General features: G+C 39.3%; 1 protein-coding gene across 5 annotated transcripts in view; it reads left to right on the forward strand.

Annotated features, from left to right (window-relative positions):
* PRKDC (protein kinase, DNA-activated, catalytic subunit) overlaps positions 1-12,367 on the forward strand; it is a 165,401-nt gene that overhangs the window by 81,462 nt on the left and 71,572 nt on the right. For all 5 annotated transcript variants that reach the window (XM_037892647.2, XM_043539641.1, XM_037892649.2 and 2 more), the window contains 9 exons: positions 507-675; positions 1,783-1,848; positions 2,431-2,503; positions 3,261-3,409; positions 5,003-5,140; positions 5,504-5,623; positions 6,751-6,894; positions 10,925-11,076; positions 11,790-11,921. In XM_037892647.2, the coding sequence (XP_037748575.1) occupies positions 507-675; positions 1,783-1,848; positions 2,431-2,503; positions 3,261-3,409; positions 5,003-5,140; positions 5,504-5,623; positions 6,751-6,894; positions 10,925-11,076; positions 11,790-11,921 (1,143 nt within the window). The remainder of the gene's footprint in view (positions 1-506; positions 676-1,782; positions 1,849-2,430; positions 2,504-3,260; positions 3,410-5,002; positions 5,141-5,503; positions 5,624-6,750; positions 6,895-10,924; positions 11,077-11,789; positions 11,922-12,367) is intronic.

Raw genomic sequence — 12,367 nt, forward strand, 5'->3', positions numbered from 1 at the left:
GAAAAGTGCGAGACTCCGCATCTTTTAAAATGACTCAGTGGATTTCCTTATCTTTTACTGTCGCTTATCACTGAGAGATTCTAGATCTTTTGTATAATTTTGCTGGTCTATAATGTAGCCAGCCTGGCCTGTTTGCACATAATTTCCTAGATCAGAGAAAAGTCTCCTCTGTGGGTTGAGAGCTTGTCTCTAAAATGTTCTCTGTCTGATTTCAACTTGTCAAAGTATTAGATCCCTAGCACTGTGATCACTGTGGAAATACCAGCTAATGTTTGGCTTCAATAGTGCTGCTGATTCAATTTTAATAAAATATTTCTATGAGAAGACTTAAAGGCAAATTAATATTTGACATGGTGCATTGAGATGATGCATCAGTAGGCTGTGCTATGACACGGATGCAAAGCCTATGAAAGTCTTTCTGTTGATTTCATTGGCCTGTGGATTGGATTCTATGTGGCCTTCTAAAAAAAAATTTGACGCTGTTTTCTGGTCTGTTTTGTTCTAAGGTCATGCTATGATGCATTTACAGAAAACATGGCTGGTGAGAGTCTGCTGTTGGAGAAGAGGAGACAGTACCATTGTGCTGCATATAACTGTGCCATTGCTGTCATCAGTTGTGTCTTCACTGAAAGTAAATTCTACCAAGGTTTTCTTTTCATAGAAAAACCAGAAAAGGTGAGATTTAATGAGGAGGCTACTGTCATGTCAAAGGTCTGCAGGGTCCGTACAGCCCATTTTGGACACTAACTGAAAGCTTGCACTTTGAACCCAAGAATTGAACCTGTATAACGCAAATTGTTATGTAAGAAACTGATGAGAGAGGAAACAAGCAGGGATGTAATTCTTTTGCTCTACTCCGTGCTGATTAGGCCTCAACTGGAGTATTCTGTCCAGTTCTGGGTGCCACATTTTGGGAAAGATGTGGGTAAATTGGAGAAAGTCCAGAGAAGAGCAATAAAAATGATTAAAGGTCTAGAAAACATGACCTATGAGGGAAGATTGAAAAAATTGGGTTTGTTTAGTTTGGAAAAGCGAAGACTGAGGGAGGGGACAGAATATCAGTTTTCAGGTACATAAAAGGTTGTTACAAGAAGGAGGGTGAAAAATTGTTCTTGTTAGTCTCTGAGGATTGGACAAGAAGCAATGGGCTTAAATTACAGCAAGGGAAGTTTAGGTTGGACATTAGGAAAACTAGGTAAGCACTGGAACAAATTGTCTAGGGATGATGTGGAATCTCCATCACTGGAGGTTTTTAAGAGCAGGTTAGACAAACACTTGTCTAGTCTAGATAATACTTAGTCCTGCCTTGAGTGCAGGAGATTGAACTAGAAGACCTCTTGAGGTCCCCTCCAGTCCTATGATTCTATGTAGGTGGCTTCCTTTGATCCTGCACGGCAATTGAATCACTGATGGAGGTTTTTCATATGGTTGAGTGGGGATGCAGTAACAGTACATTCAACCTCTCTACTCTGTCTCAATCACTATTTAATTATGGAAAGTGCTTAAATATTACAAAAGCCCTCCAACCTTTTGAAATATTATTGAATAAGAGAATGTTACAGGGCTTTGTGTACTCTTTTAAAGTAACTAGTCACTTAACTTGTTCTTAGATGTCTGCATAATGGTAATTTCTCATAAATGAGTGTAATGGAACGGACTGTCCCTTATTTTGTATGGTAATTTCAAATAGACTGTTGTCTTTTGAATAAAATATTGCTGGTGCCCCAGCTATTGTTTACAGTAAGTTAATTTTTAAATTTCCAAATATGCTTTGGTTCACAGAACTTGTTTATTTTTGAAAACTTGCTAGATCTGGAGCACCAGTATTTGTTTCCTGTTGAAGTTGAGGTGAGTCATAGTTCTGTGTTTTATTGTAATACAGTGAAAATGTTCATTGCTTTTAATTCTACTCAGTCATTGCATAGTGCACGCTCTGTGTGTGTGTGTGTGTTACATAATTATACATAGAAAGAAATGGTGCCCTTTGAAACCATGACAAATACAAGTGGAGACCTATGACCCTTTTGAATGTTATGTAGTTTGCATAGTAAAATCCCAAATCCAAGGAATGAAAAGCACAACTGGGATGTACACGTTTAATATATTGTTTTGGCAGATTTATTCCAAAGATAAATCTTTACTAGTTTCATTATTTCAGCTGATGTGATATACTCTAGAACACTGATTATTAGCATTTGTAAGTTGGAACTCCTGTTCATTTTTAAATAGCTGAAATACTTTTTTTCCCCACATTGTTTAAAAAAGTTATGTTATAAATAAAAGTTCTATAGAGTTTGCTAGGTAATAAATATAATTCTCTAAATCTTTTTGTAAAGATATCAAAATAGAACTCTTATTTTTATCAACTAGTTATTTTTTTAAAAGCAAATTTAACTAATTTTAAAGCTCATATTTTTGTTGGTGTTCTAGGTGCCTATGGAAAGGAAGAAAAGGTATATTACTATTAGGAAGGAAGCCAGAGATACAGTAAATAGAGACTCAGGTATGACATAAATTTATAATGATGAAAAATTTGTCATTCCCCGCTCCCCTCCCCCACTTAAATGTACAATGCACCATTGCACTTATATGGAATGTGCGTATTTTAGTAGAGATGCATCTAGAAAAGCTGAAAACCATGTCTCAATTCTGATTCTGCAGGTGGCAGTGCCTGCGCAATTTCTGACTGCATGACCCCCTGAAGCTATTTTTTCAGTAACTAGAATGGGACCATATAAAAGGATAATTTCCTTCCTCTTTCTCAACAGCCCCAAGCAAACAGAGCCGTATAAAAATTGCTAACTGAGGCTCCATTTCTGCGTTTTGACATGTTTGCTAAACGGTTTCAGAACATTTTCCCATGCCAGTGTGTTCCGGTTTTCTGGGACAGTGATTCATTCCATGCCTTTCTAATGACATTGAGGTGCAAGAAATTGAATTGCTAATAGATATTAAATGCATAGAAAATTTGTTATATCGGTGGAGGAATTATGCAAAGAAAGAGACCAATTCATCATATTTATTAACAGGCCTGTGCCTTACAGTGAAACCTGGGCTAGAGACCACCTTTATAAAAGTACCACTGGTGTGCTCAATACTGTTCCAGATGCAAATAAAGACAGACACTGTACTTGGTCTAACTTTCATTAGAATACTTCCTTGGTTAAGCAACCAAATTTTATTTTTCTTGAGTAGTCACTGAAGACAGCTTTCACTCAAATTAGTGTTGTGATTATCAATACATTATTTTTCTTGTTTAGATGAGCCTCAGTATTTGCCTTCTGCATCATATATGGTTGACAGCAGTCTGAGTGAGGAAATGAGCCAATTTGATTTCTCAACTGGAATCCAAAGTTTTTCTTATAACTCACAAGACCCTACAGCTACCAGTATACACTTCAGGAGAAAGGTGATTACAGATGTATACTGTGGGAGGAACAAGTCTCAGTATTCTAAAACTCTCAGTAAACTTATACATTAATTAAAAGAGCAAGTTTCACGTACATGTCCTAGGAAAGGTAAAAGGTTCAATGGCAGTAAATACTGGATACGGGTTATCTCTATATGTAAGTCTGTCTTTAATATGAGGCTTGAGGCATCAGAGAAAGTGTTTTTTGCCATCAATTTGGGTCCCTCTACTCTGTTTTTGAACTTAGTTAATCTTCCTTTAATTTGAAGGTGGAGATTTGCTCACAAAGGCAGAGGCTTTGCATTGTTGAAGGGAACTATAGTACAGAGTTTCTAAATCACTGAATCTAATTACAAAGAAAAATCCATCACTAAAATATTTTTAGAAGCATTTAGATATAATGTAGGTTAAAGGGCCACTGTCTTCTGTACTTTTCTGAATTTGACTAGATTTAAAGTGGTTGTATAATTTACATCTGTGCCTGAGTTCCCCTGCCATTTTTCTGTTGAATAGTCAGTCTCCTATTTCCCACCTCCTGCTTTACTATTACTATGTGAAAGATCCACAGAAACAACACATGAAAATGAATTAACGACTATGTAGGGAAAACCCTGAAACTGGTCAGTTGGTATCAAATGTACACAATAAACTGAACAAAAGAGAGAGACAACAGTATTATTTTCAATCTACTCTCTTGTGGTTATATAGTGTCTTACATGTGGTTATATAGTGTCTTATGTGTTGCTTGCGGCAGTATGTTCTGACATAAGCCTGACTTGAAGTTGACAGTGGCCCTTTAACATATAGTCAGGCAAGGGTTTGCCGTATTGAAAGTAAGACTGAAAGAATCACCTTCACCATTTTAAAAACATTGGTCATCCAGGTATCATACATGTTTAAAGCAAGATCTATCAAAATAATTACAATGTTATCTAACATCAGATAACCACCTCTTTTCATATTTTGTAGTGAGGAGGACATTTTAACAGTTGACTTGACTTAAATTAACCAAAATTTTATTGTAATTATAGAACATGTCATAAGCAATTCTGATTTCCACTTCTTTGTAGTGGTGAAGCCAATTTTTTATTTGTTCTTTACTGTCAAATGAAGTCTCTTCTGGAAAGAAGAGAATGGCTATGGCTGCCCCCACTGGAAAACAGCCTCTGAATTCATCAGAGATTAATTACTTTACAAATAGCTTGACTGGGAGTAAAATTTAGGGAAAATGCATGAAATCTTGAGGAAGATGTATGGTGGTGGCACTCTCAGGTGTGAAGTGGAATTATAGTTTCTGTGGAGGCCAGTTAATTTTTACATTTCTGATTGTTGTTGCCATACTCTTTTTTACATATCTGAGTCAGTGACATGCAGCTGGCACCCTTAAACATAGAGATTTGGAGCTGTGCAAAATTAGTTCCTGTGTGTTTGGGGGAGATTTTGGTTTGAATAACATATTTGACCTATTGTTTGTTGTAATACAGTTTGTATAGACGTGACGAGAAAATCAGCATAACGAACAGTATAATTATGACTTTTAAAAAATGGTGCATAGAGCCCCTCATGATTAACTGGCTCTCCTTATTTTGACAGGAACCCACAGAATCCATGGATCCAGATGATCTGATGGAACTGGAGATGGATGAGCTCAATCAGCATGAATGTATGGCCTCTATGACGACCCTGATTAAACATATGCAGAGAAATCAGATTACACCCAAAGTAGATGAGGTCAGTATTGGTTCATGGTTTAGCACCTCTCTAGTTTAAGAACATAGTTAAGTATTTGAATAGGTTGCTGATTGAGGTTGTGAAATCCCTGTGGAAGTTTTTAACAACAGATTAGACAAATATCTGTCAGGCATGGTCTAGGTGCACTTGGTCGTGGCTCAACGCAGGGGGATGGAGTAGATGACCTCCCAAAGTCCCTTCTAGTCCTGTATTTCTATGACTTTTTAAATTCAAGAAAGGGGGTTATAATGGAAATCTTGTTTTGTAACCGTTGTTGCTATCAGTCCCTAGTGTAATATAATAAAACCTGTGGTAATCTTGAGTTATATGCATTTCAAATGACCTATTTAATTTTGATTTCAGGGAATAGTTCCATCAGACCTTCCTCCATGGATGAAGTTTATACATGGCAAATTGGGGAATCCATCTGTGCCACTAAATATTCGCCTCTTCTTAGCAAAACTTGTTGTTAATACTGAGGAAGTAAGTGATTTTTCAAAAAAATTGTATCATGTTCTCTCTCTCTAGTAAAATATCTTAAATTGATTACAACTTCCGCTGTGTAACCCTTTCAGAACAAAACCCCACACCAGTTAAACCTCTCCTAGATTCAGCTTTAGTTACTTGACCTATTGAAGGGAGGGTGTTCCTGGCTTATGCGTCAGGTGAAAACCATGTGATATTAGTTGGCTCAAATGAGTTTTAGCAATTCCTGTGAACCAAAACTCCTGAGTTTTGTATAGCTCTAATTGCAACAGAATATAAAGCTGTATGGTCACTGAATGAGGTCTGTAGTGACTCTGTGGAAATGTTCTTCCTTCCTCTATTTCAGGTGTATAATGTTTCCATCCTACTTCAGCCAGTCTCTTTAAAACAAAGTATTATGAACCAAATGAATCCTACTGTCCCATTACATTGTATATAAGATCCTAAATGTTGAAATTGCTGCAGTTCAGTGAATTGTCAGTCAGTACTGTTCTCAAAATAGTTTAGTGCTAGTCTGGTGACAGAGTAGCAGCTTTTAACATTAAAAGCTAAATGAGAAATGTGTGCGTGCGTGCATGGGCGCATGCACTCGCTTGCTTGTTCATTCTGGATGGGTGGGTTACTATTCTGACTTCCATGGGTAAGACTTAGTGTATGGAAAGCTGGTAGATGGGCTCCAGTGGAAGAAATCATGTGCTCTGCCAATAATAACGAACTTGACTTTTGAGGGCTTGCTCACAGAAATACAAATGGGGTATGTAACTAATTTATCAATGGGGAAATTTTCTTTGGGAGCTTTTCAAATTACTCTCATGAGGGCTTTGTACAATGTTAGGCAAAAACTATACAGAGAAGGTTGATTTCTAAATGTCTGACAGACAGAAGTTGGACCTCGATGGGGATGGATCACTTGATAATTATCCTGTTCTGTTCATTCTCTCTGAGGCATTGAGCACTGGCCACTGTTAGAAGACAGAATGGTGGGCCAGATGGACTGTTGGTCTGACCCAGTATGGCCATTTTTATGTTCTTATGTAAAAAATAATTATGCCTGTAACAATGTGATGCATAAATGCTTCATGCATAGTAGGTTTGTATAGATAACTGTTCTTTATTTCTTCTAGGTTTTCCGACCTTATGCAAGGCAATGGCTTGGTCCTTTACTGCAGCTTGTTGTTTCTAGGGATAATGGAGGAGAAGGAATTCATTACATGGTGGTGGAGATAGTAGTTACTCTGCTTTCCTGGACTAGTATAGCTGCTCCCAAAGTAAGGAAATGTGGAACACGTTTAATTACAGTAGATTTCGCTTGCAACCCATCGGTTGCCAGTAAAAAGTTGCTATTATCCAGCAGTTGCTAATAAGCAGAAGCAGGTTTGTGGGGCAGGAGCCAGGGAAGGAACAGCTGGGACATGCCTTCCTTGGCTGTAGCCTTGCAACCTGCCTGTGGGCAGGGCAGCAGTGAGGAAAGGGCTTTTCTTCCCAATGCTGGGGTTTTCCGTGGGGAGCAGTGGTGCTGGGAGCCCAGAGGGCTGCACTGCACCTCTTTCTCCATTTTCTGGGAATCAGGATTCAGCGTGTCCTAGCACTTTCTTCTCTGCATGAAATCCTGAAGCAGGGAGCAGCCTGGGGAGCACAGGGAGAGATACTGTGAAGCTCCAGGTTGCAAGTTTCAGCCTTCCCTTCCCTCCGAGCCTGCAGTCCCTTACCTCCTGTATGGTCCCTATGCACGGGCAGGTTTCTGGTGCTGCAGCCCCAGAAGGAAGCCCTAGAATGGGTTGAGCACTGGCCAGAGGCAGGTTTTCAGGTCTGCAGCTAGGCAAGGCACATCCCTGCAGGTGGTTCCTCTTCCAAAAAATGTTTAATAAGCAGCATGCCATTGCCAATATCTGAATCCCTTTAACATTAAAGTAAATGTAATGGAATTGATTCCCAGCAAAATGTTGCTACGAACTGGAAGTTGTTAATATCTGTGTGGCTATTAAGTGGAATCTACTGTACTCTGGTGATAGTTTTGTAATGAGTTTTTAAAATTATGTTCATGTAATCACAGAATCCTAGAGTTATAGGACTGGAAGGGATCTTGAGAGCTCATCTAGTCCAGTCCCCTGCCCTCTAGGCAGGACTAAGTATTATGTAGACTAAACCATCCCTGAAAGGTGTTCGTCTAACCTCTTAAAAATCTCCAATGATGGAGATTCCACAACCTCGCTAGGCAATTTATTTCAGTGCTTACCTACCTTGAAAGTTAGGAAGCTTTTCCTAATGTCCAACCTAAACCACCCTTGCTGCAATTTAAGCCCATTGCTTCTTGTCCTATCCTCAAAGGCTAAAGAGAATAATTTTTCTTCCTCCTGCTTAAAACAACCTTTTATATACTTGAAAACGGTTATTGTGTCCACCCTCAGTTTTCTCTTCTTGAGACTAAACAAACCCAATTTTTTTTCAATCTCCTCTCATAGGTCATGTTTTCTAGACCTTTAATAATTTTTGTTGCTCTTCTCTGGACTCTTTCCATTTCATCCACATCTTTCCCAAAATGTGTCATCCAGAACCGGACACAATACTCCAGTTGAGGCCTAATCAGCACAGAATAGAGCAAAAGAATTACTTCTCATGTCTTGCTTACAACATTCCTGCTAATACATCCCAGAATGATGTTTGCTTTTTTTGCAACAGTTGTTTTTGCAACTTTTTTTTGTTACACTGTTGACTCTTATTTAGCTTGTGATCCACTATGATCCCCAGATCCCTGTCCATAGTACTCCTCCTCAGGCAGTCATTTCCCATTTTGTATGTGTGCAACTGATTGTTCCTTCCTAAGTGGAGTACTTTGCATTTGTCCTTATTGAATGTCAACTTATTTACTTCAGACAGTTTCTCCAGTTTGGCCAGATCATTTTGAATTTTAATCCTATGCTTCAAAGCTCTTGCAACCCCTCCCAGCTTGTATCATCTGCAAAGTTTATAAGTATACTCTCTATGCCATTATCAAAATAGTTAATGAAGATATTGAACAGAACTGGACCCTGCGAGACCCCACTTGATATGCCCTTCCAGCTTGACTGTGAACCACTGATAACTACTCTCTGGGAATGGTTTTCCAACTGGTTTTATGCACCCATCTTATAGTAGCTCAATCTAGGTTGTATTTCCCTAGTTTGTTTATGAGAAGGTCATGCGAGACAGTATCAAAAGCCTTGCTAAAGTTAAGATATGCCGCATCTACTGCTTCCCCCCATCCTCAAGGCTTGTTACCCTTTCAAAAAAAGCTATTAGGTTGGTTTGACGTGATTTGTTCTTGACAAATCCATGCTGACAGTTACTTATCACCTTATTATCTTCTAGGTGTTTGCAAATTGATTGCTTAATTATTTGCTCCATTATCTTTCCGGATACTGAAGTTAGCGTTGGGGACACTGGGGCATGGCCACTAGATAACTCGAGGGAATGGAAGACCACGAGTGTCGATAAAGCCCCCTCGCACTAGGCCCAAGTGTCCTTGGCCCCCTTCCCCCCCACCCCCCCCCCCCGTCTGGAGGCACTCGCAGCAGTTATGCACACTAGGCCCAAGTGTCCTTGGCCCCCCCGCCTGGAGGCACTCGCAGCAGTTATGCTGAGAATCTGCAACAATATGTTGCAGAGTCAGACTGCCTAAAACTAAACAAGGCCAAACAGGGCAAATATAAAAAAAAATGCTAAATAAAGCAGCTTTATGTATAGTTTAACAAATAATACAAAAAACAAGGGAACTAGCTGGTAACTGGATTGGCTTGCTATATAAATACTTAGGGCAGCTTGCTATTGAATAAATATGCTAAAAAAAGAATGTATAAAAGCCTGTGTAACTTCCTGCTCTGTGTACAGGATTTGAGATTCTAATCTCCCTGTACCTTTTTGAAGCTTCAAATAAACTTTTCTGCTTCTCCACCCCGTTGTAATTATTGGGTGAAGCACATCGGGTAGCAACCCGCGCCCCCCCCCCCCGGCTGTTGCTCGCCCCTGGCACTGGGTGCCGGCAACATTAGGATGACTGGTCTGTAATTCCCCAGGTTGTCCTTATTCCCCTTTTTATAGATTGGCACTATATTTGCCCTTTTCCAGTCTTCTGGAATCGATCCCATCTTCCATGACTTTTTGAAGATAATTGCTAGTGGCTCAGATATCTCCTCAGTCAGGTCCTTGAGTATTCTAGGATGCATTTCATCAGACCCTGATGACTTGAAGACATCTAGCTTGTCTAAGTAATTTTTAATTTGTTTTTTCCCTATTTTAATGGGATGATATTATTTTATCGATCTTTCCTCAGTGCTGCTTTAATCATTAACCACTGTAAATAACTAGATCATCTTAATAAGAAACAAGTTTAGTTCATTAATTAAATCAAACTCTCTGGCAACACTGTAAGTAACTTACTGAGCCTGGGATCCTCCAGGTTCTTTCTTATTGGTCCACTAATGGACACCTCAAGTGGTAGAATGCACAAGTTCACAACCTACCTGAGAAATACATTAATGAACTCAAAAATCTACGCCCTGTCATGTCATCTTGTAATATTTTTTAGACCGATGGTAAAAGTTAGTGCCACCTTCATACTTCCCTTCCCCAAAAGACTTATCGGTACCGGTATAACTTACTAGTGCCTTTTGGATGCTCAGTTTGCTAATTGTAATAAGATGCCAGGATAGTTACTCTGTATCACTGTGAAGGCTAGAATGTCTTTTGAGTCAGTGTGAAGCAATGGAAACAGCCTCTAGCATGGTTCAGAGCACTTTTTATTCAGAATATCACCACATTCAATCATCACTGGGATTCAGGGGTCTGTTACGCTGAGAATATAAAAATTGGATGGTATCTTTTCCATGCCAATAGTCCTAGACCATTGTGATATCATACATCACCACCATTACTCTACAGCTAATTTGCATGGAACAGTTTCATTAGTTATATAAGGGATACTGCACTGATGGTGGGTTAGTTGGCCCAACTGCTATAGTTCAAAGTATGGACTTTCACCTGTTTTCATAACAAGTTGCCAGGGCTCTCCTACGTAAAGCTAACCAAGTTCTGGTGAATTCTGAGCTTGACTTCCCTACAAACTTATACTGCTGAACATGCCTTTTCCTTCTGTACACTTATTGCAAACTCATAGTCAACATTGTGTTAGCTAACTTGAGAATTCAGAGTTATATTTTAAACATTAAACCGGTGGAGAATGAAAACGTTCTATGCGTTCAGATTATGAACAAAAATATTGTTTTATATAGAATTACCATGTTGCTTTTTGTTTCATGTTAGGGGAATATTAAAGATGAGATACTGGCTAACAGATTACTTGAATTCTTGATGAAGAATGTATTTCACCAGAAAAGAGCAGTGTTCCGACACAACTTGGAAATTATAAAGACAGTTGTGGAGTGCTGGAAGGATTGTCTCTCCATACCGTACAGGTAGTATTTCTCAGTATAAAAAGAATGTAGGGAAAATGTGAACTGAGCTCTGCAGAGGTGAAAGGGTTAGCCCGGTGGTTTTCAACCTGTAACACAAACAACTTGCAGGTGGTCTGAGGATCTGGTCCTTTCACAGGCAGTAGTGAGGCATCTGTAAGTCTTCAAGTGGTAATGCTTCCTGCTAACAGTCGCTCAATCCAGGATTGTACATGGATTTTAGTGGCTTTTTGACCAACTAACTATTTTTTAAAAACAAATCCTCTTATTGCTCTAGCCAGCTGCTCTCTCCCTTTGTGGTAAATTCACCTACATTTCTGTCTGTTGTCGACACCAAAATTGCAGAGGCAGCAACACACACAACTCATGCTGCTAAGAATCCTGGATAGATAAGAATTACAATGGGCTGTATGCAGTGAGAGAGCAGAAGGCAGGAGAAACTACTGAGAAGTTTTTTTGTCTGTTTTTGCACCATTGAGTTAGCAGCTGGTGATGTTCAGTCATTGAGGGTAAACACAGAAATCAAAGGATGAAAGTTTTGTGGGGGAGATAATTTCTGGGAATTTGCAAATATTTTATACTATATGCATTCCCAATAAAGTATTGTTCATGTAGCCACGGTCACTTTCACCAGATTTGTACTGTCTTTAGCATGTACTCTGTCACATGCATATATATACATATATATATATTTTTTGTACATCCTTGTGCTGCAGGTTAATATTCGAACAATTTTCTGGTGGAGATCCTAATACAAAGGACAACTCAGTGGGAATTCAGTTGTTAGGTATTGTTCTTGCTAACAACTTGTCTCCCTATGACCCAAAGTGTGAAATAGACAGCGTGAGGTGAGAAGCATGTCTATTTGGGGAGTTAATTTTTTATTATAAACCTTACAATAAGCTGACCAAGAAGGATGTTGGCAGCATGGAGGGTGGGATTTGGAATGCTCACCTCTGGGAGCTTCTTGTCTCTCTGGCCCCACCACCACCGCTAAACTCCTATGTCGAGCAAGTTGCTCCAGCTAACTCCGCAGCTGTTCCTTGCTTTAGGAGGTGAATTGGTGGGAGCGTAGATATATCTGCACTGGGCACTATTGTGACTCCTGCTTTTACAGTTGTTGAGCTCTTTGGCACCCAGTGGAGTCAAGAGTGGCGAAACAGGTATTTGTGGCACTCCAGATCCCATTGTACCCAAAAATTCAAAGGGGAAGTGTTGTTACCATCTGAAACCTTCATGGATATGGGGTTAGTGTAATAGCACCACAAAGACTGCAGTTAAGACTCTGAATGTG

The sequence above is a fragment of the Chelonia mydas genome, chromosome 2 (genome assembly GCF_015237465.2).
Source record: "Chelonia mydas isolate rCheMyd1 chromosome 2, rCheMyd1.pri.v2, whole genome shotgun sequence".
Taxonomy (NCBI): domain Eukaryota; kingdom Metazoa; phylum Chordata; order Testudines; family Cheloniidae; genus Chelonia; species Chelonia mydas.